Source organism: Vanellus vanellus (assembly GCF_965231255.1).
Source record: "Vanellus vanellus genome assembly, chromosome: 5".
Classification (NCBI taxonomy): domain Eukaryota; kingdom Metazoa; phylum Chordata; class Aves; order Charadriiformes; family Charadriidae; genus Vanellus; species Vanellus vanellus.
The window spans coordinates 55,037,810-55,061,433 of NC_138910.1; the positions used below are offsets into that span (position 1 = coordinate 55,037,810).

At 39.3% G+C, this 23,624-nt stretch overlaps 1 protein-coding gene across 2 annotated transcripts; it reads right to left on the reverse strand.

Annotated features, from left to right (window-relative positions):
* Positions 1–289: 289 nt before the first annotated feature.
* UCHL5 (ubiquitin C-terminal hydrolase L5) lies at positions 290–22,787 on the reverse strand. Of its 2 annotated transcripts, XM_082484335.1 has the most exons (11): positions 22,627–22,787; positions 20,954–21,017; positions 19,149–19,254; positions 11,080–11,205; positions 10,932–10,993; positions 10,718–10,848; positions 7,348–7,411; positions 6,134–6,236; positions 5,564–5,677; positions 3,534–3,632; positions 290–1,264 (listed from the first exon to the last, which is right to left on the reverse strand). In XM_082484335.1, the coding sequence occupies exons 1-11, from the start codon at positions 22,706–22,708 to the stop codon at positions 1,220–1,222; spliced, it is 996 nt and encodes a 331-aa protein (XP_082340461.1). In that variant the 5' UTR covers positions 22,709–22,787; the 3' UTR covers positions 290–1,219. The 2 variants fall into 2 exon arrangements, with proteins under 2 accessions (XP_082340461.1, XP_082340462.1); XM_082484336.1 differs by lacking the exons at positions 19,149–19,254; positions 20,954–21,017; positions 22,627–22,787 and adding an exon at positions 15,301–15,479.
* Between the last annotated feature and the right edge of the window lie 837 nt (positions 22,788–23,624).

Below are 23,624 nucleotides of genomic sequence, written 5' to 3' on the forward strand. Positions count from 1 at the left end.
CTTATCATATGAGCCCATAAGACTTAACAGTTCAATGAAGTATGTCTAAAGGCAAAATAAGCAAAACAAACGTCTTTTACTAGTTTTAAATGTCTTCCAAAGGATCATGGTTCTTTCACCTTTTTTTTTTTCTTTCTATTTCTTGTCTGAGTCTTTTAGGAAGAAACTGCAAGTTTTCTAAAGAAATTTATATACACTAACAGTGTTTCAGTGATTCAAATATTTTATATTGTTACAATGCCCTGTTACTATTGTTACCGAAACAATTTTCTTAGTTCATATACAAGCAGCACAAAGAAGGCAGGACACCATATGAGCTCAATTCCCCAGACATTCCCTTTGGTCCATGTCCCAGGGAAGACAGTTCAGGCATCTTCCATTACAATGTTGTTACCAACAAGAATCTTCCATTCATGTTTTTTCTTAAATTACCTCCCAAGGTCAATTAAAAAGCATTGTTTTAAAGACTTAACTTTAATATACTCTAAAACAGTACTCCCTTGTATCCAAGAATATTAACTCCCCAAAACAATAATGTGTCTTCTGTCTAACCCAAATTTAGAACGTGTATACTCAAAGTCACAAGGCTGATGATCTCCAATAAATACCCTAATGATCTTATCCAATAATAAAATACCACAGAAGAAAGTTTGCCAAAATAAAAATGGGAATATTTATTATCTTTTCTACTAAAGCAGTGCTGATCTTTTGAGATTATACATTGGTCTTTGAAACTGTTTCTACAGCTAAATTAATACTTTTCAATTTTGTAAAAAAATTAGACACATACTTCATAAAAACAAAGATACAGGGTATGTCACTGAACAATTGGATAGCATTATAACTGTTAGTAGGGATGAGCAAAGGAAGCTCATGCTTATACTTAAACTCTGGCATTTGTATCGTTATCATATATTCAAGTGGGACAAAATGGGTACATTTTCGTTGTACATTTTTAGGTTCACTTCCAAGCTTTCAGAAATCAGATAGACTGTTAAATACTGAATTTGACCAAGAGAACCTAAACATTACTTAGCAGTACTACATGCACAAGATGCAGGTGAAGGAAGAAAATTAGACTCGTGCATACAGTACAAGACAAACTGTTACAATTGTCAAACGTGCGCTGGACAAAATTTAAAGTTTATGAAAAGTTTTATTTGTTGTCATGAAAATAGTTTCAGAAGCACATAGTTGTACGCATTTTGCAAAGTCATCTTCACTTGGCCTCCTGAACTTTCTTGGCATTCTGTTTTTCTTTCGCCTAGAAAACAAAGGGACACGATGTCAAACTCTGATAAGACAAAGGTCTTCTTTTTCGAGCTATGAATGACTTACTCATTACATTTTTGAACAATCAACAAAATACGCTGTAGAAAGACATTTAAGATGTAAATTTACGACCCTTCAGAAGTACCCCACTACTGTTTTACTAGTTTCATACATAAAGCCTTTAAGGAATACATACAGGTTTAAATACATAATATGAAAGAAACTATAAGATTACATAACTTCCATAGGGAAAAAGAGAGGTGAGAAAAAGCACTATTTTTAAAACATAATTTAACCTTCATTTTCCAGACCTCCATATTCATTTCATTTAACATAGAAATAACTCTTCCTAATGAAAACATTTTATGGCACATGAAAACACTGCATTCAGATATACTGATTACCACAAATTAAACTCTGAAGCACTATCTTAGACTGAACTCTGTCTTAGTTTTTTAGATCTTTCAAAGAGCAGAGTGGAAAAAATCCCACAAGAGTTCATACCAAGATATTTGCAAACAGATTCTCACATAATTTATATCAATTGATAGATAGTTCAAACTGACAAGGAACTAGCATTTTCTTCCTTATGAATTTAGTGCAAAAAGATTAAGGAAGAAGAGGGGATCTTTCTGTCAAAACATTTGCTCATTCTGAATCAGACTGCTGCTCGTTACCACTTATTATTGAACAGAACAGGATCTAATTCAGTGATTTCTAATTAAGATCTGTTATCACCAGCCACTTGGGTTCACTGAAAATTTACTTGTAAAAGCAGCTTGATGGTGTTGTAAGTAAATCCTGTTAATGTGAAACTGGATTAAAACTCCACAAGTTACCCAAATAAGGAAAAGATTAAAATCTGAATGCAAAAGTTACTCTCTTATAAAAACTACTGGCTTGCAAACATACTTTCCTAAGTAAATACAGTTAAAGAATTTACTCACTAAATAATTATAATGAAAAAAAGAGCTAAATATAATATAGACATCCTTTTTCAGTGTCAGTTCAAAGTTAGGGATACTGTCTATGGCACATGAGTAGATATGCAAGCCAGTAGTGATCTTATTACAATTCAAGTCCTTGACTAGCCATACAGTTTAATAAACTTGCCAGAGTGACAGACACACTTTAATAAACAAGCCTTAATGCAAACCTTAATAGTAAATCAATATTAACTATCTAGACACCTAAAAGTGGAAAACAATGAGCCAGTAAAACAGTATAAGAACAGAGAATGTGAAAAAAAACCAACACATTTCAAGCAAGCTAAATTAGCAGAACATCTGTGCAAAGGTTGCCATCTAGTGTCGATAGCGAGATAAAGCAACACAACTGAGTATTAAAGAGTCCAGGGATCAGAGGCAAAAGGGATCAATCTTGTACACACACGTTTAAATAATCTTCAGTTCAAAAAGTGGTATCAAGATAGTATGGAGAAACTCTACCACATAACAACTGGAGCTATACATCATAATTTTTAATAGGACTTTCCCCTGTAGAGAAGTCCAAATAATGCGTCCTTGTATTGTAACATATTATGCCCTGTAATACAATCATATAATCATTTAGGTTGGAAAAGGCCTTGTTACTTGGGAGAAGAGACTGACCCCCAACTCACTACAACCTCCTTTCAGATAGTTGTAGAGAGCAACAGGGTCTCCTTTTCTCCAGGCTAAACCACCCCAGTTCCCTCTGCTGCTCCTCATAAGACATTCTTGTAGCTAGGGGCCCAACACTAAACAGAGAACTTGAGGTACAGCCTCACCAGTGCCGAGTACAGGGGGACCGTCACTTCCCTGGTCCTGCTGGTCACACTATTTCTGATACAAGTGAGGATGCTGTTGGCCTTCTTGACCCCCTGGGCACACTGCTGACTCATATTCAGCCAGCTGTCAACCAACACCCCCACATTTTCTGCTGGGCAGTTTTCCAGATCATTTAGCTGATATTGAATTGCCTCTTCCTATATCACCATTAGAAAAATTTGTTTAGGTTATCAAATGGGAGATACAGTTTGTCTTTGCATAATAGTGCAAGGTTGGTTGGTCCCACAATCTCCAATCTCCATTGGAATTGTGCCGCTTCAGAACTGCAACACGCTATCAGGTAAAGTAGCAATATATCTGAATGTAATGGTTTAAATAAACCCATGCCATTTACGCTTCCAAGATATTTGACTGCATTTTTAATTTTAAGTAGAAGGTATGAAGAAATACAGTAATATACTGTTTCTTAAAAGTCAGCTAGGAAATACTTACTTTTTCTACTAATGGTATTAACTGTTGATGCTCTGCTAGAGTCTTTAATAATTCCATGATGAAAGGCAGGTAGTTATGTTTTCTTCTAATATTTTCAATCTAAAAAGGAATTAAAAGCATTAACAGAAATATTATAAGGCTAAACAGGGATTTTTCACATCCATTCCCCCACCCCCACGAACTGGAGTTCATTTTTTAAGTTTCAGCCAGCTAAAAATGAAGTTGAAGCAATAAAATTCTGAGCACACGGTGAGAAAGTATAGGCCAGATGAATTTACTGGCTAAGGCACACATTCTTGTTATAGTGTTTTGTCATACTAGCTGAAAAACCCTCAATGGTTAAAGAGATCATATAGTTTAGCCACTGCCATGACACTGACAAGTACTGTTATCTATTCACTTTTTTTTTTTTCCACAACTTAAATTGCAGTTCGACCTATGTATATTACAGTCCCTTGCATAGTTGTGACCTCAGCCTAGGCTGAACACTTAAACATTTCTGTAATGCAAAAACATAACTATTTTTGTTGTAGTAAACACTTTGCAGCTTCTACAAGGGTTCAATCCTTCAGAAAGGTAGGAGAATGTTTGGTTTTTCAACTGAGAGGAATGACATTCACAGACCCCAAGTAGATAACCTAACATAAAAAAAAAAAAAAAAAATGTGTATTTCTAGGCAGTTTCCACATAGAATACTACATACAATAGGAACTTTAAATTTTTTTGCCACCCAGTTTCATTTGTTTGCTTAATTTCATGCTTGGTAAAGCACATGCTTTGGGTTTTGGTCTTTTTTTTTTTTTTTAATATAGTTTCTGGGATTGCATCCTCACGCTGCTTTAGAGACAGATAACAATAACACTTTACAACTTAACACCTGTACTGCAGAAATATATTTGAAATTATCATTAGCATTATTAAAGTATCAGTCTGTACCTTCTAGAAACCAATGAAAATATTTTTTTCATTTTTAGTGAAAAAAACCCACAAAATCTAGTGAAAACATTTATTTCATTTCTTCATCCTTTGATATATACAACTTTTATTTTAAAAATTATTTTTAATCTAGCCACTTTCTGTATCTTCCAAAATAGGTTAAGGGATAAAAAAAAAAAAGAAAAAAATGGTTACCTAGCTTTTTTTCCCCTCAAAACATCCCTTTAAAAGTATTAGGGAATTATCAAAAAAGTTGCAAGTGACGACCTCTGAGAAACTTTACCATATCTCATTTTCATGTGCCATGTCAAAGAATGATATGCTTTCAGCACACACACAAAGTACTTATTTAGGAAAACGCAGAACATGCCAGTTGTGCCTTCACTGCTTGCCACAGAGGAAAAGACAGCAGGTAAAGTATAACAAAAGAACAATTCAAGTACCCTAGGAGAGCTTCTCCACTAGAAGTTAAGCAAGTGCCTATAGGTCAGATTAGGAGAGTTGCATGCAAACACAGAATGAATCTATACGCAAAGTTCACAAAATCTCCTGATTAGACTTCATTATCAACTGATGCATCAACATTCTTCATTACTGACAATGAGAGCTGGAAGAGCTTACATGAATGCTCTGAAGAAAAAATTTAGGACTAACACATCGAAGTCCTAGTAAAAAACAACAAAAACATCCTACTTAGCAAGAGGCCACCGTTACACAGAGTGCTGTAATTAGCAACTCCAGCACGAAAAGGCTCACCAGCCTTCCGGGGCACAGAGAGCAATTTCTTTGTAGGAGTTCTAGAACTCACTGTGCTTAAAAAAAAGTATTTTAAAGTGAGAAAGATACAAAGAAGTGGCAAAACAAAGGGAGCAACAGAGACCATTACAAATTGACTTGTTAACCTTATGCTAAAAGGAAGCAAACTGGTAATTAACCTGCAATTTCAGGTATGCGACATGAATTTACATAACATTGTCTTTCTACTACCCATCCAATTCCTTCAGATTAATTGCAACAGTCTCCCATAGATATAAAAACTGGGTTTTTCTTACAATTTTTTCAGTAGTTTCATCAGAAAAGCAAAGGCTACATACCTTATATCTTTTTAATTTTTGGTTCTCTTCTTCAATTAACATCTGGTATTTTGCAACTTCTGATTGTATAGAACTTAACACATTACTACTTTGATCTGTATCCATAGGCTCCTCCTTCCACAAAACAGAAAGAGTTAAATGGATGACGTTACTGCATTTTTAATTTTGTGTTAATTAAAGTAAGTCTTAAGAGTATTTCTGTCACAGAAAGATTTGGTTTTCCTTAGTTATAAGAACTTTTAAGGAATTTCTGCAGTTAGTTACAAGCAGATTAGCTCAGGTACTAGGAAAAGAATAGTTCCACTACCAGAGCAAATTAGTCAAGACAGAGAGCCACAATGACATGGTCATACTGTGCTGAGTGCTCAAATTAACTCACTTAGAACTAACCAGAGCTGCATCAGTGCACCAACACAGCACTGCACTCTGCTAGACAGACAGACAGTAATTGTTCCCTGCTTTTTTCAGTTTTCAGTCTATTTGGAGCAAGGAAAAAAGGAGGTGAATAATAAAGCAAAGACACGGAACTATTATCAGAAAACTACTTGTAACTTAAATACCATGGCCTACCTCTGCAAGTTGCTGCTGTAATTCTGCAATCCTCTGCTCATATATCATCTTTCTGTCAGATACAATCGCCATCAAGTTAAACCTTATTTCACCTTCACTGTATCTAAATGAGGAACAAAAAAAGAAAACAACAACCAAACAAACCACCTTCAAAATTAATCATTAACATGACAACTCAAAAACCTCCTCCAGGATTTCACTATAAGGGAATGCATTTTGTGGAAAAAAAAAAACCAAACACAAACTGATCTATTAAATTAAGTTGCGCTACAGATACAACCTTGTCACAAAATAAATTCAGGCCTCAGATGAGCACTATCCAAGATATAACTCCTAATAACCTCCTCTACCAAGATATTACTATTCCTGTCTGTGGTCACAAAAAATAAATATTGAAACTATCCAAAAAAGAAAGCAAAACATGATATAGTTGACAACAAAACTTGCACAAGACTGTGCTGCACACAATAGTTTTTCCTTTCTTTTTACTGCTACTTGTTAGAAAACATTGGAGATTTCTTCATACAATGTGAAAAGTACATTCAACAATTAGCCTTTCAGAGTTTAAATTCTTCAAATGTGATTTGGTAGTAATATTTTACTTATCAAAAAAAAGTCTTCAAGTAAAAGACTTTGGAAATTATTTCCTAAAAATGGCATAAAATCAAGTTTATTTCTAATAAGTTTGGGGCTGTGGTTTCAGGTCAGAGCTAAGAAGTAGGAAGACTTCTACCATACGTTTTTCTAGCTTAAATTTCTAAAATAAGCCACATGCCTAAGGAAAACTTGTTCTCTGTAAATACCAGCCATATGGATATAGTTATTTTCTGGTATTTTTAATTTTAAGCACACCCCCAAACTTTATCCATGGTAATGGCACTCTTTTTTTTCCACTCAAAGACCCACAGCTGTCTAAGAGTTAATAATCTTGCTCTTCCTTTTTCAGAATACTAGTAGGATCTCTCTTCACTACACAGATACCTACTTTGATTAATCATACAGGAACACAGCGTATTTGAGATTTATCTATCATCACATTTGGGTCATGTTGGGCAATAGGTTCTGAAGTCACACAGTGATATGCATATAAAAATGATGCATAAGCGTCATTCCTTAGAAATTCAGTTGAAAGCCTTTAATTGAAGGAAATTAAGAATAAGGAATTTTTAAACATATATAAGGTGCTATATTTTAAAAGCATCATGACCATTTACTTTTGAATACGTTTCTCTATAACAGGCCGTACAGCACTTATCCAGTCATCTTGATTGCATGCACCTAGAAAAAACACAAAGAAAAAAAATTAATCTTCTTTGCAAGACTTACTGCAAATTCAAAACTTGTACAATTCAGGCTTATGGAGGAACTTTAGAGTATGTAACGAGTTTTTCCTTAGCAACTGCAATCTCAAGTTACTCAGGTGATTTTTTTTTTAGGAGGCGGAAGACATTTTTTAATAACAATGTTTAGATAATGTACCAGCCAAAGCAATGGAGCAAATGTACAGTTTAAGGGCATAAGAATCTAGCTTATTTTGTTGATAACAAGAAAGAACTGGGGGGGTGGGGGAAAACATGTTATGTAAGATTTTTATGACAAAATAAATTAGTCGCTATGACAACATAAAAGTAGACAGCAAAAGAAAAAAGTATGAGTAGTTACAGCTGTTCCATTTAGACAAAATAAAGAGTTAATACTATGTAGACGCAATACAATGTTAAGAAGTCAGACACAGAAAAAATATAAAAGTATATATGATAGATAACTTTTATGGTCACAAAATCATAGTATGGTTTAGGTTGGAAAGGACCTTGAAAATCACCAAGTTCCAACCCCCCTGCCATAGGCAGGGGCACCTCTCACTAGACCAGGTTGCCCAAGGCCATGTCCAGCCCGGCCTTGAACACCTCCAGGGATGGGGCCTCAATGACCTCTCTGGGCAACCTCTGCCAGTGCCTTACCACCCTCAAAGTGAAAAACTTCTTCCTAATGTTCAATCTGAACCTGCCCTCTTCTAGTTTAAAGCCATTCACCCTCATCCTATCACTACATGCCCTACTAAAAAGTCCTTCCCCAGCTCTCCTGTAGGCCCCCTTTAGGTACTGGAAGGCTGCAATATGATCTCCCTGAAGCCTTCTCTTCTTCAGGCTGAACAGCCCCAACTCTTTCAGCGTCTCCTCATAAGAGAGGTGCTCTAGCCCTTGGATCATCGTCATGGCTCTCCTCTGGACACGCTCCAGCAGGTCCATGTCCTTCTTATGCTGGGGACTCCAGAGCTAGATGCAGTACTCCAGGTGGGGTCTCACGAGAGTGGAGTAGAGGGGCAGAATCACCTCCTTTGACCTGCTGGCCACACTTCTTTTGATGCAGCCCAGGATATGGTTGGCCTTCTGGGCTGCAATCGCACATTGCTGGCTCATGTTGAGCTTCTCGTCAGTCAGCACCCCCAGGTCCTTCTCCTCAGGGCTGCTCTCCAGCCATTCCCCGCCGAGCCTGTATTTGTGCTTGGAATTGCCGTGACTCAGATGTAAGGCCTTGCACTTGGCCTTGTTGAACTGCATGAGGTTGGCTTGGGCCCACCTCTGCAGCCTGTCCAGGTCCCTCTGGATGGCATCCCTTCCCTCCGGCGTGTCTACCTCGCCACCCGGCTTGGTATCATTGGCAAACTTGCTCAGGGTGCACTCGACCCCACTTTCCACGTCACCAACAAAGATGTTGAACAGTACAGGTCCCAGTACCGACCCCTGAGGAACGCCACTCATCACTGGTCTCCACTTGGACATCGAGCCGTTGACCGCAACTCTTTGAGTGCGGCCGTCCAGCCAGTTCTTTATCCACTGAGTGGTCCATTTGTTGAATCCATGTCTCTTCAATTTAGACACCACGATATCATGTGGGACGGTGTCAAACGCTTTGCACAAATCCAAGTAGATGACATCAGTTGATCTTCCCTTGTCCACTGCCTCTGTAACCCCTTCGTAGAAGGCCATCAAATTTGTCAGGCATGACTTGCCCTTGGTGAAGCCATGCTAGCTGTCACCAATCACCTCCTTGTTTTTTATGTGCCTCAGCAGAGTTTCCAGGAGGATCTGCTCCGTGATCTTGCCAGGCACAGAGGTGAGACTGTAGTTCCCTGGGTCTTCCTTGTTTCCCTTTTTGAAAATAGGGGTTATGTTTCCCCTTTTCCAGTCAGCAGGAACCTCGCCAGACCACTACAACTTCTCAAATATGATGGCTAGTGGCTTAGTGACCTCATCTGCCAGTTCCCTCAGGACCCGCAGATGTATCTCATCAGGTCCCATGGACTTGTGCACCTTCAGATTGCCCAGATGGTCTCGTACTTGATCTTTACCTACAGTAGGCAGTTCTCCATTTTCCCAGTTCTCGTCTTTGCATTCTGTGTCATGGGCAGTGTGGCTGCAGTCCTCATCAGTGAAGACTGAGGCAAAAAAGTCATTGCGTACCTCAGCTCTGTCTCTGTCCCGGATAACCAGTTCTTGCGTTTCCTTCCGGAAAAAAATCATGAGTCTCTTCATTTGCTTTAAGGTGTTGAAATTGTTACCGAAGCATTATCAACTTACGAAATCACCTTAAGCTATTATCTCTTTGATCTTTAAATCAAGTTATGTCACTGGTAGGTCTGCAGACTCTATTAGTCTCTCTAGCCAGACTAAAAATGAGATTTAGTAGCAAGCTATTACTCAGCTTAAAAATAAATATAACTATCAAGAAAATCAGGAAAACACTGGAAATGGAACATACTGAGATGGATATCAGACTCAAAAGAAAGTGCAGATACACGACAGGCACTGTAGAGCTTTTCAACACACAAGATGGCATGTATACTGCAAGTTAAGAAAGATTACAAGACACAAAACAGAAAAAAAGTCTTACACAGAATAAAACTATGCTAAAAGTAGCTATTCTTTTTTAAAATCTTTGAGAAAATATCTGCTATGTAAGAAGAAAGAGGGTAGCATGTAAACACATGCTCCCACAGAAGAAACAAATGATAAAATAAATTAATAAATTGTAATAGACCTGGAAAATAAATAGCTTTGAAAACATGACATAATAATTGTCTTGGGTGATAACACCACAAAAAGGAAGACGTGGGGAAGAATATTAGCAAAAGGAATTGCACACTATCGGTAAGGAAAGCCATGAAGATTACATAGGTTTACCAGGTTTTGTTAGAAACAGCTCATAAGAACAACATATTTCCTCAGGTAAGGAGGGCAAACCCAGGAGAAGTGGGTTATGTAAATTTCCCTCTTGCAACAAAACAATTAAGGTATTAGAAGCCCACTGGATTGCAAGGCCTGTTCATTTGATTACTGAATGAAAGGAGGGATAATCAGAAGTGTGGAGGAAGCAGGAAGAAAACTGCATTTTCAGACCAATAAAAATAAAACAATATAAATGACCGCAAAGTAGTACAAGCCTAAATAGCACATTAAGAAAACTTTAAGGATATCCTTTATTTTAATAAATAATTTGGTTTGATCCTCTAACACACAACCAATTTGTTGCAATAAGCTATGGTTAAAATGAAGGATGTTCAGGAAAAATATAAAATATTACCTAAATCAATTGGTCCTTCCCTTAAGCCATCTAGTTCATATAGCCGTCCATTAACAGGAACATAGCTTACAAAGTGAAATGCATCTTCTTCTTTTGCTGAAGACTTTGCATCAAATTCAAACATCTGTTGTCTGCGAAGAAAACGATAAAAAAAAAAAATCTGAGATGAAAAAGAATTTGCTCAAATTTTGGCAAGACTTAAAACATGTGTTACCTCGCAAAACTGTTGTGAACTTGCCGAATCACTTCTGAGTTGCTTAGTGCCAAACCTTTCATCTGAAAGTAAGTAACAAAATCAAATCATAAGCCAACATAGATATAACACTATAATACTTAAAATACAGAAAACAGTAGGCACTTACCGCAGCATCAAAACTTTGTGAAAATTCTTTAAATTCTGACAAAGTCTCTCCTAGATGGATATCTTGATGAGCACAATTTAATAGTACACTTACTATGGCTTGAGTAGCACAAGCATTATTAATTACCTAGAAAAAAAAAGTGTTGAGAATTTGTTCAGTACTGGTGATAAAAATTTAATTTAAGCTGGGCAACATTTTTCATTACAAACACACACTTTCTATACTGATTCTCATTAGACCTTTACTCTAAAACAGGCAGCAAATCTAGTCTGAGTAGCCACAGAAAAGCCTTTGTTGTAGGAGACTAACAAAATGAATGCTAGATAGCTGTCATATACAATTCACTGGTAAAAACTACTATTTCACACCTCTACATAGAAACTCTGTGATTCTACTGTCTCACCACCTCCCCAAAGTAATTAATAAAGGACACAGAAGAAATACAGGAACCTCTGATCTCAGTGGAAAAACAAGTACTACTCAAAGCAAGGTGCCCAAAGTACGTTATTATATCTATGGTGTTAAAAAAAAAAAAAAAAAGTAAACTCCTCTCCCAAAGAGCATGTCCTTCAAACATTCAGAATTCCTACCAGGAATAGGAGCTCAACAAAACGTTAATTTGGGGCAATAAAGCACACTATGGAACCTAGAATTTTTATAAACAGGTTACACTGGACAAAAAATTTCAAATATCCTACAGATAAACTTATAAAATTTAGAGGTGTTCCAAGATGTAAAGATTTTTTAAAAGATGGTTTGCTGAATAATAAGACATATGAAATTTTAGATTCTTCACTTGTTTCTTAATTTACAATACACCAATCCTTTTCAACCTAATAGTTAAGTTACCAGTCTGCATGACACTGTTCCTTAGGCTTAAGCAATAAATATTCCATTTTTAGAAAATATAAACAAACCTCTTCATATTACAGCTATGTCTTTAATATTGCTTAGTAATACCCAAACTAAAATACAGTATTTAAAGAAAGAGAGAGACTACAAAGATTATTAAATATAATCTGAGATTTAATTAAAAGCACACTAATCAAATGGTGTAAGGCCATAATACAAGAAAGACTTAATATTAGCAGTTTTTTCTCAGTAAGCTATAGGCTAGGAAAAATAACGCATCTTCAGTCTATGAGACTATTTTGCAATTGAAAACGCTACTTGTACCTTCGGACTGGGAGAGAGGAGAGGATGTTGATTTTGTATTTAAAAAAATGAAAATTAGTTCAGGGCTGTGAATGCGAAACCACTTCCAACAAGAAAGGAGAAAGAAAAAAAGAAAAAGAAAAAACCAACCTGTTTTACATTCAAAACTAGTCCCTAACAAAGGAAAACCTACTACGTTAATACTACAAGCCACATTATATATTCATTTTCTATACTTCAGGTTGTTCTCAGTTCAGATTACACCTGTAAAGAAACAATAAAGCTCTCCTCAAATTAAGAAAAATACGATCTAGCTGACTTAAATAGTAATCAAGGGAGTCTACTACACGCACAAAACAGATTGCAGCAACTGAAACTCAAACAAACTGGTACACAAGCTAAAGGCTAGAGTTCACACAATTACAAAGTAAAGGACATAGAAGGAAGATCCATCAAGGGCAGTGAAACAATGAACAGCAGCAGAAAAATTAAAACCCACAAACTACTAGAATGACATAATTTGAGAGAATTAATGCTATAAAACAGAAAAAGGAACCAAGAACTAAAGATTCTCTGAGATATGACTAGAAAATGGTATCAGACAAAGTTGTAAAAGTAGTACTAGAATGAAAGCAGGAAGATCCTAAGTGGATTAGAGCAGGTTAACCTGAAGCAGTGGTCACAAGCTTTTTAATTAAGCTGACAAAGAAAGGAGAAAGACGGTAGAGACACCTGTGGTGAAGAACTATTAGAACAGTGCTATTACAATGAAGGGAGGGTCACTACAGCAAACTGTACTTGTTAAATGATAACTAATGCAAGACATTATGGGGAGGCACAGCACTAAGTGGTACTATTTTTACTGAAAAATCCAGATGGAACAATGAGTTGCTCTGGCAGACTGCTAATGCAATAATGGCTTCAAAAAAGGGAAACTACGCCTAGGATTTTGTGCCTAGAGGCAAGATCAACACAGAAACTGTGTTGGACCAGATGGATACAGAAGCTTTAAACAGCAGCAAAAACTAAACTCTGCAGGGAATTTGTGGTCTCATCAAATGAGATGCCTTTTAGCGCAAATATATTTTTGTATTTCAACTACATTATGACAGGAGTCTGTTTAAGTATATAAGGACCAAGCTAAACAATCTTGTCTTACTGCTAGAAACAATATGCAATAGACACAGAACTTAAACCAGTGGTCCCTAGCTGTTGCAATGGAAATACATTATAGAACTACAAATACTCTTTAGAAAGTGAGAGGCAGGAGGTAGGGAAAAGGCAGCAAGAATAGTCTTGTAGCAGAGAAAAAGAAGCAAGTGCAGGTGATACACATAAAAAGACAGTGTGTTCTTTTATCTAGATGATAAGAGAACTATCAAAATAGAAGCAGGAGGTACCTAGCTAGCAATAGTTCATGGGCAGGGTGAAGAGTACAGAGTGAGGAGGAGCTGGTGACTGCAGTACCAAATGTAGATGAGCGCAAGGTTTATTTGTCACTTGGGCACAGTATCCTATCAATGCACACAGCCAGTCCAGTGCTGCCATACACACAAGCTAGTGAATCCTCTGAAAGACAAATTGGTCAGGATACACTGGAAATTAGGGTAGGTGGGTATCTCTTAAAGTGTCTCAGCATTGGCAGAAAACGTTTTCTGCATTTGGACAGCATGGTAACATATGTAGGTTGTCCCATATTTTTATTTGGACTTGAGGAAACTTAAGAGGATTTTTTGTATTTGTCCAGAAATCCCAATGTTTGCTCATATATTTCTGGTCAGGAAGTCCTGGTGAGATATTTGCTTGATCAAAATTCAGGACTCCAACTTAAAGCAGATACTTGTATTTCAAAGATTTTGCTAGCAAAGCTACAAGGTGTGTTTAATAATATTTGAAAGAAAATGATAATATATATACATATATATATATATATATGCACATTAGGGAGATGATCTCAAAAAACCTGAGAAGATTGCCAGATCACCAAGTGAATTTTAGTTTAAAACAAAGGAACTGCTTGAATAGGCTGCTCTGGCACACTCTTCAATAAGATGCATAACTTCATAGGCATGCAACTTTCCCTAAGGATCCAATCTGAGTTTCTGGATCGACTTAAGGCTGAAGCACTTCAAATTCTTGACTTGCACCCTCCATCTGATTGGATTACCTATTTTGTTTTTCAAAAAGCTGTGGGCAACTCTGTGCTGCAATTGGTAGTATAACCAGCAAATCACTGGGGTTCACTTACTAAGCATCCCAGTGCTACAAAACAGTTGGCTTTACAAAGGTCAGTGTGAAAAATTCAGCATTAGGACAAAGTTCCAAAACTTATTCTTGTTTAAATACCCTATCTAATTTCATTTATTTATTTTTATTCTTTTGGAATAAAGATATAATTTTCCTATAGTTATACTCAATTTCTGAAAAACTTGGACTTTCATTAGATATGTTGCAAGTTCATTTTACTTCTTTTAAGTTATCTGTTATCCCAAGTTTAGTTTTAACACAGATGTGTGGTCCCTCTTAATGCAGCCAAACCTGAAAATGTCAAAAAGTTTGACTTTGTAATCAACTGAAGTATTGGAAATGTTAAAAAAAATACATATAATATGCTTCCATTAGTGGCACAAAGATAAATAAAGACCAAAGTTTTGTTATTAACAGTATCATTTAGAAGACCCTTTTTCTGAAGGTATATAGATTTCATTCTCAGTGTATTACCACAATTGTAATGTTCTATCATCACAATGCAGCAAAAAATAAATCCATGGCACAAAACAAAGGCATGATACCAATACTTCAGTAACAAAACCTGAAGATGCAATTAAACTAAAAAAATTCAGTACGTAAGTCTGCAACAATGGAACTCTTTTTTGTCAAGACACTCGTACTTCTGTGGTGATCGGCACAGAATACAGCTATTCAAAACAGTGCTGAAGACAGCTGAATACCTTGAGTGGTACAATCGCATAGCCACTGTGTGTAAACATAACAACAAGGGCCTACTTAAGCAACACAGAAATCAGGAAATTCAGAGTTAAGGCTGAAATTGTATCCTTAACTCACCTCATTGTGCCTAGGTATCCTAGCTCAAAGGGTATGTAAGATCATCCAGAGTTCTGTGGCCTCAAATAGAGGACCAAATCATACCTAGGCATAACAGGGAGGCCATATTTAACATGAGTGCACATAAAAGTGACCATAAAAAAAATCCTTTAATATGCATGCATATTAGACAGACTTTAAAATTCAATCCCCCCCAATATACTCGTGATTTAACTTTGAACAAGAGCTAGCTGTCATTTGGAATTCAACTACAACATCACTATCAAAGTGGATATGAGTAAAATGTGAACATGCACTAGTTTCTTATCAAAATTGTGTTTCCTAATGCAATTTTAAACATGTTTTGCTAGACACAGTTTGACAGCTGTAGTCTTTTACAGCTAACTGAAGTTCCACCCCTTCCCCCAAATGAAACAATATTTAAGATGGAACATTTAATTAAATTGAACAGAAACACACCCATGCTGTAATGGCATCATTTATTTCCATACTAAATTGTTGTTACTTACTAACAGTTACTGAATCCTGCATGAGCAAGACGACTACTCTGCAGTAAAATGGATTGTAGCGGATCTCTTTGGATGGTAACATTTAAAAGAAGAAAATGTAAGGGAAAAAGCGAGACAAATACTTCTTGAGATTTTTAGGACTCCAGTGCCATGTCAGTTTTGAAGATACAGATCAACAGACCAATAATCCTAAAGGTCATAAAAATGTTGCTAATCCAGAAAACAAACCTATTTTTTCTGGGGTTCCAGCCTACAAATGAACATATGGTTGTTTTACTCATTACTTTTGTAATTAAGAAGAAGAGAAAAAAGTCTTCACATCTGAAGAAGATTCTTGAAAGACAATAAAACCCCATCCTCAAAGCCACCATAAAATTGGACTTAAAACATGCATAGAGAAAATAAAAAAGGCATGTGAGACCAGTTGCATGATAGCTGGAAGGAGTTGCTATTTTACAAAAGAAATTTTTAATATTAATGCTTAATACAAGCACCCTTGTGCTCCTGGGTGACTCAGGAGGATTCACAGACTGCAATTTCAAGAAATGCAACAACTTCAATACTACTATAAAGAAACTCCTGTTCTCTCTCACTTACCTTTTACCAGCTTTGGCCTGTACAGACTCACTGAACAAATACATCTCATAATGTTGCAGGAGAGCAGCCCAGAAAATATGCACAGAGAATCTACAGAAAACTGCTGGCTGATGAGCTGCACTGGCTCAGGGAAGTTCAATGAGCAGCTGAGCCATTGCAAGAGAGAAACAGAACCATGAAGTTGAAAAGAGACAGGTTGGGAGGACCAAGACATCCGGCTCTCATCAGATCAGCTATTTGCTCGAAAAACACTATCAGTCCTCAAAACATAGCTTGTCAAGTTGGATCTCTAACTAAGGCTAATTTCCTCCAATGTGAAAGTCACCAGAGCTAAACTGGTATTACAAATCCCCCCAAAATATCAAAACCAGTTTCTTTCATTTATCTGTTCACTTTTAATTTTTATTTCTTTGTGACTATTTCACTAGTTCAGTTACAACACCTCAGTCCAGGCAAAACTGAACTTGACTTGAAACACAAGCATATGTATGTCTACAAGAAATGTTTTGATTTTGCTAAGCCACTGCACTTGACTAACAGACAACACTAAAACATGAAAAAGATATTCTAATTTTAAACTCTTTGCAAGTTACTTATGAAACCAAGGAAGCTGTGGATGCTCCATCCCTGGAGGTGTTCAAGACCAGGCTGGACGTGGCTTTGAGCAACCTGGTCTAGAGGAAGGTGCCCCTGCCCACAACAGTGGGGTTGGAACTAGATGATCTTTAAGGTCCCTTCCAACTCTAACCATTCTATGATTCTATGAAACGTGTATTCCATGCCACCAAGTGGCATAACTAGGTACTACTATTTTAAAATAGTGAACACTTCTAGAAATCACTTTCCATGCTGAAATTGAGAAATTCTTAAGAGTCATTCCAGCACACCCTCCTTAAAGGCAGCAGGTGAAGGAAGGGGAAAATTAGAAAGTTCCTACACCTCCACAAAGAGAGTTCAGGTTTAAGAAAACAGTAAAATATGAATGCTTCAAAGAAAGCTACAAAGAAAGAAGACTTCATTGTTAGCAAGTCTAACATAATACAAGTTTTCCAACGTACATTCTGCAATCCCGATTTAAAGTTCAAAGCTCCTCTTAGCTACTTGTTTTTAAACACAGTGTCATGTTTCAAAAAGGGGGGTGGGTGGGGTGGGGAAGCAAAGTGCAGCAAGCAGACAAATGCTTTGAAACTTTTCAGCATCCACAAGAAAAGCAATTCTGGGAGAACTTCATCTACTCACAGGAAACAAGACAGATGAAATCCTTGAATGAGGGTAAATCTGCCTTCATATCAAAAAAACCTCTCCAAATAAACTCTCCAGATTCATATCAGGGTAATTTCCTCCTGCTTCATAACTACCCCCCTAGAGTTTTATTAAGGATTTTCCCTGAGGTTCTTTGCATCAAGGCTATTCTGTAGCCACAGCCTACTATCACTAACAGTACGTCTGATTAGCTAGAAATCACAACCTAAATCAGTGTCTATCAAACCCATCAACCTATGAAGATGTTTGGCAAACTACTGCTGATCATTGTATCATAAGAATGGTGGACACTGCTTGGCAGGACTCAAGAGCCGCAGCCCGCGAAGAATGAAGAAAATAGTATTAAAAAAACCCATGGAATAAAGTCATCCACAATAGCATGAAACAGTAAGGTGATTATAAAAGAAACAAATTAAAGATGGTTATCTGCACAACAGAAGAACATGTACAGAGTAGCCAGGAGAGTTACAGATGTACCTAATGTTTCTGTTGTTTTCCATATTTCTATACTTTTAGCTAGAAGCATGTGGAGACTTCTTTATATCCTGAAACTATGTATAAAACACTTTTGCATTTATGGGGAAAAAAAACAACGAAAAACCCACTATAAAACAAACAAACAAAAAACCCACACCCCATAACAACAACCAGTCTATGTGTCAGTCTTCATAGAAAGCCTAATAACTTGCCCTTTGATATGAATGTTTTTTAATTAACATATGTAGGGTTACACTTCTTGTTTGGACTGTTACATTTACCACTGTTTGAGAAGCAGGTCTTTAAAAAGAACTAAAAACATTTATTAAGTACTTCTACTTTCATTCTAGTTACTTTCTCTTGCTTTTCTTGTTTGCAAACAATACACACAGCAGCCTGTCAAAGCCAACAGAGAATTTCAGTACTACTCAGTATTTAATAAAACACAATGGATTCTATTAGCAAAAACAATTTTCCTGTAATTTCTAATTTAAACTCACCTTACTTATTTAAATACTTAAAACTTCCATGCCAAAATGGTCTGCAAACTTTTAAAGGAAAGTATTACCCTAGAGTTATGCTGCCCTGGCTGCAGAGCATTTGAAAAACACAAGAAATAAAAACTGGACCAAAGCAAGCATTCCTAGAATTTGTTGAAAGTGGTTTCAAAAAAATAATTTGCTCATTCTGCAGAGAATATTTACCAATTAATTCTTTATTGCACAGAAGAGTTACTTACTCTTATAGGAAATGGTTGACAAATAAATAAGAGCTTTACTCTTCCATACCTGATGATATTTTTGTCTGACTTGACAGATCAATCTGATTTGCTTTGTTAATCATCTTTTAATACACAGTTCCTAGTCTTACAGAATTTGTTAAAGTTACTTCACCTCGTAAAATGTTAATTTTTGTGTACATATTAACAAAAAGCTAGTTTATGTTTCAGTATTAAAAGCCGTGTTTCATGACATATCTAAAAAAATACTGAACCTGCCGTACCTGTTTAGCAAAAAATATTGTATCCAGTCTGGAATCCTGAACAACAGAACCTGCTGGTTCCTCTCCAGGCTGCCACTTGAAGAGGAAAATCAGCCCATGTACCGGCCTAAAAATTAAAATTGATAGGAAGAAAAAAAATAAATCATCCATACTGATGAAAAATACCAAACCCAGAAACCTCTACTATAATTTAATTGTATGCTGGTACAGTAATTCTCTTAATTATTTCTTTCTAAACACAGGGAACTTGCACTGAAATTTTCAGATGTGGTCTTTTAATTAGGCAGAACATACTTCAGGCTTCTTTCTGTACATGCTAAACAATCCGAATCTGAATTAGCATTTAGTCAGTAATTTTTGTAAGTCAGTTTTCTTGGTTACTGTAACTATTACAGTTACACAACACTCTTTGGAATTTATTAGCAATAAATAGCTATCAAAACATTTGTCAATCATATACAAAAGCTGGAACTAAAGTTTTGGTAATCCTTTCAGGCATAAATGAAATATTTAAAGAGAAGAGGAGCTCTTCTGAAATTTCATGCTTTGAGTTATCTCTCTGAGAAGTTTTCCCTTCTACTAAAATCATGTCTTGCTTAGTAAACAGCTTTTACTGCATGTTACACTCTATTTAGTATTCCCATAAACCAAAAATTTATTAGCAAAGGAAACAATTCTTACAAAATCTACAGCTACAATTAAGCAAAAACTTATTCATCGTGTCAAACCGAATTTAAGGTCACCGCCACAAAAGGTTTATCTACAAAAGGTAAACACATCATTGTACGGCATGAGAAACTTTTCCTAAGCTCTGTCCAGAAGTCTGAGATGTCTTTTTAAACAGTGGGTCCACTGTGGGAATTAAAAAAATGCTACGTATTATTATATCCTTTAACTCTTAGCATTCAAGTGAAAATATTGCACGTATGTGCAGGAAGGAAGCTGACCATCACTCAAGACTAGAAAGATATACATCTGACAGCACAAGCAAGCAAAGCTGTTACTTTATGAACAAAACAGGTAATGTTCTGATGAAGTACATAGTGCAGGCAGCAAATAAATAACTTCAAGTAACGTTTCTGCGATTTGGGTGTCACTTAAATATCTTCAGTCAGTCAAAAATTCTAAAACTACATCTTCTGAAAGATTAATTATGCAAGCATAGGATATCTGCACAGGAATAGAGTATGGTCTGGGTTAGATGGCATTTTCTCCTTGAAATCTTGTACGTGAACATGGATAACACTCAATGCATCACAGACAAAATGGCAGAATTATTAATATTGCTTAATGAGGGCAGAACCATTCCATATATCAATCATCATCAGTTATAACAGGACTATTTGCCTTCACATATATATGGAAGTGGTTCTGCAGGAAAAACAAGTTACAAAAGTACATAAGTACAGTAAATTAATTTATTTAAGGCAACAGATGGAGTATCATGTTATGCAAGGAAGAAGGGAGATAAAGCAAGGAACAGGAATTTGTCAAAGGATGTAATGCAAGCCAATGACAAAATCATTAGAAATCCATTTTCACATTCTAGCTGCTATTAGCATCTCTTTCCAAAGCCAGAAAAGCTAGATTAAGTACCAGGGAATTAATATAAAGTAATTTAATGGCCAGGTATTCAATTAAATCAAAATCCATTACTAATGAACTTCTGTGGAAACTGAAGAAAAAACAAACACCAAAACAAACAAACAAAACCCACCAAAAAAACCCCAGAGTTTAGTACACATTCTTTCAGCGACTTCACACAAATGTGAATAAAACACATGCAGATTACAGAACTGCCTTACTTCAATTTTTCAAAGTTCTCTGGTTCCAAACTCCATATTTCTTCAACTTGTGCTCCTCTACAACCTGAAAAAAGGAAAGATATGGGTTTCTTCAACTACCTCATTTAAAAAGGACACAGCCAGTAAAGACAGACACATGAAAAAACTACAGTAACATTTACAACTGGTATGTACAGGTTATGAAAAAGTCTATTTACAGGCTTTAATGTACCTTCCTTAAAAAGATGGCAGGTCAAGAAAAATTATTTCAGGAATTTCTCCTCTGTATGGTGATGTTCTTTATAACATGGTTTCATTTAAAAAAGAAGCAGAGGAGATTAACATATCTTTGGTCACCTCGTGTCCTTTGCTCAAGTAAAAACAATATTCTTTTTACAGACATTGTCAGTCCAAAGAAAAACTTAAAACACTTATCTCTGAGAAAATTACCCATGGTAGTAGACTGAAAATACTGTAAACAAGGCATTCAGGCAAGACTTTTCCATAAGTTCAAGATTCAAAGTTCAAATTCTTAGCAAGTGGCAGATTAACCTATTAGTTAAATGCAAACACAAGAAAAGAAGCGTGCCTGGACTTCACTTGTGAGAGGAAGACGTGACAGAAATTATAAATCACTGCGATCTAGAATAAAATCATTTTGCCTCTTTGGCCAAAATCCCGTATAGACTTATCTGTTGCTATAAACATATAACAACAGTATTGCCAAAGATATTAAATGCCATTCGGCATAAAATTTAACATTCTAAAACCCAAAGCAGACTCTCGTGGGCTGCCCAGCCTGCCGCCCAAACACCACAGCTCAGCTTGGTCGCAGCCCGTTCCCATAACGTCCTCTTCTCCTGGCAGCTCTGTAACCGAGTCAGCTGGCACACGGCCCAAACACGGACCTGGCCCTTCGCAAACGCAGGTATTCCCTCCCGGCGCCGTGCGTCCTCCCCCTACGCAGCATGTGCTTATCGAGCTTCTCGGGCCGAAGCCCGCATGGGCCCTGGGGCGATAGGACGGGCTCCGCGGCACAGCCCGCCATGCCACTGGGCACCCCCACTGCCCTTGAAAGCGGGAACACCCGGGCCGCGGCGGGGCGGCCCGACACCGCGGCTGAGGCTCGGGGCCCTCACAGCTTTCCCCCGTCCTCAGCCGGGAGGCCGCCCGCTGCCTGCGGCGGATCCCTGCGGGACTCGCAGGCTGCCGGGGAAGGACGGCGCAGCAACGCGGGAAGGGGCTGGGGGCGGCGGGCAGGCCCCACGGCCGGAAGAGCCGCGGTCATCCCCACTCACGCCCGTCCACCGCCACGCTGAGCGCTTCCCACAGGAGCGGGTTTCGCGGTGCGCCCCGCACCCCTGCGGCAGCGCTCGCTCCGACGGCGCGGGCTGGCGGGGAAGATGGGGGGGGGGGGAGGGGGTGAGCGCGTCGGACCCCAGCCCGAGCCTCCCCTCCGCCGTGCCCCGCGCCGTCCTTCCCCGCCCGCCCGGGCTGCAGCCACGCCGCGCCTGCACTCAGCCCACCGGGGCTCCGCGCCCTTCATCAGGGAGCAAGGCAGCGCCCCGCTGGACGCGGCGGGCGGGCCCGGTCTCGCACCCGCAGGCACCAGCAGGGCTGCGGCCTCTCAGCGCCCCACAGCCCGCCCAGCGACGCGACCGCGACCCCGGCCCCACTCCCCCCCCCCCCCTCACCGAAGCCCTTGATGAGCTCCGTGAAGACGCCCGGGTCGCTCTCCATGAGGCACCATTCGCCGGCGCTGCTCCCTGCCGACATGGCGGCAGCCCGCGCGCTCCCTCACGGCTCGACGCGGCCGCCGACCGGCCGGTTAAGCTGCCAGGCCGAGGCACGCCGCTCCCTTCCCGGCAGGCCCCGCGGCCCACGCCGCGCCTGTCATCTCTATGGTGAGGTGAGGGCGGGAGCAGGAAGCGGTGACGGGGACTGGATCCGGGGCAGCCGCTCGCTACTGGTGCTGGCACCGCCCCGGCCGCTGAGGAGCCGCGCACGCCTCCGCCTTACGGCTCCGCTCCTGTGGCGGCGGCAGCAAGTGCGGGAAACCCCCTGCACCGCGATAGGAAGCGGTTCCGGCTGGTCAGCGCGGCTCCATCCGGGCACCAGAGTGCGGCCGCGGTGGGCGGTGGGCGCGGCCCCATCCGGGTCCCGGGGATGCTGTCAGGGCGCCGGCGGGGCGGGGCTGGGCTGGGCTGCGGGAGACGCGGAGCCTCCGGAGCGGCACCCGCCTTACCTGCCCCCGCACCCCGCGCCCGGAGCCGGTTCCGCCACCGCCCGCCGTCCTGGGTGTCCTCCCTTCCCCGCCGCGGCAGCTCTCCGGGGGCTGCGCCACCGCTGGGCGTCGGAGGCCGGGCAGGCCCTGCCCCGCGGCCCCTCCCAGGCCGCGGCCTCGCAGGCAAGTCGCGCCTCCCGGGGGAGCGCTGAGGGCGGGCGGGCGGGCCGGTCCCGGCTGGGTAGCCCAGGGCGCGGCGGGCGTGTGGGTGGGGGTGTGGGCTCCCCCTCCGTGTCAGACTCCGGAGAGGTTGGCGTGGGTGTGGGAGGAATACGGAGAGGCCGTCTCGGTAAATGGCCACCTCCTGCCTGGCACCTGGGCGTTGGAAACCCCGTGAGGGGATTAATAGGGCGCGTCCTTGGGGGTTACTCGTCTGCCTCGCCGTCGCTTGTGTTTATCGTCCTTACA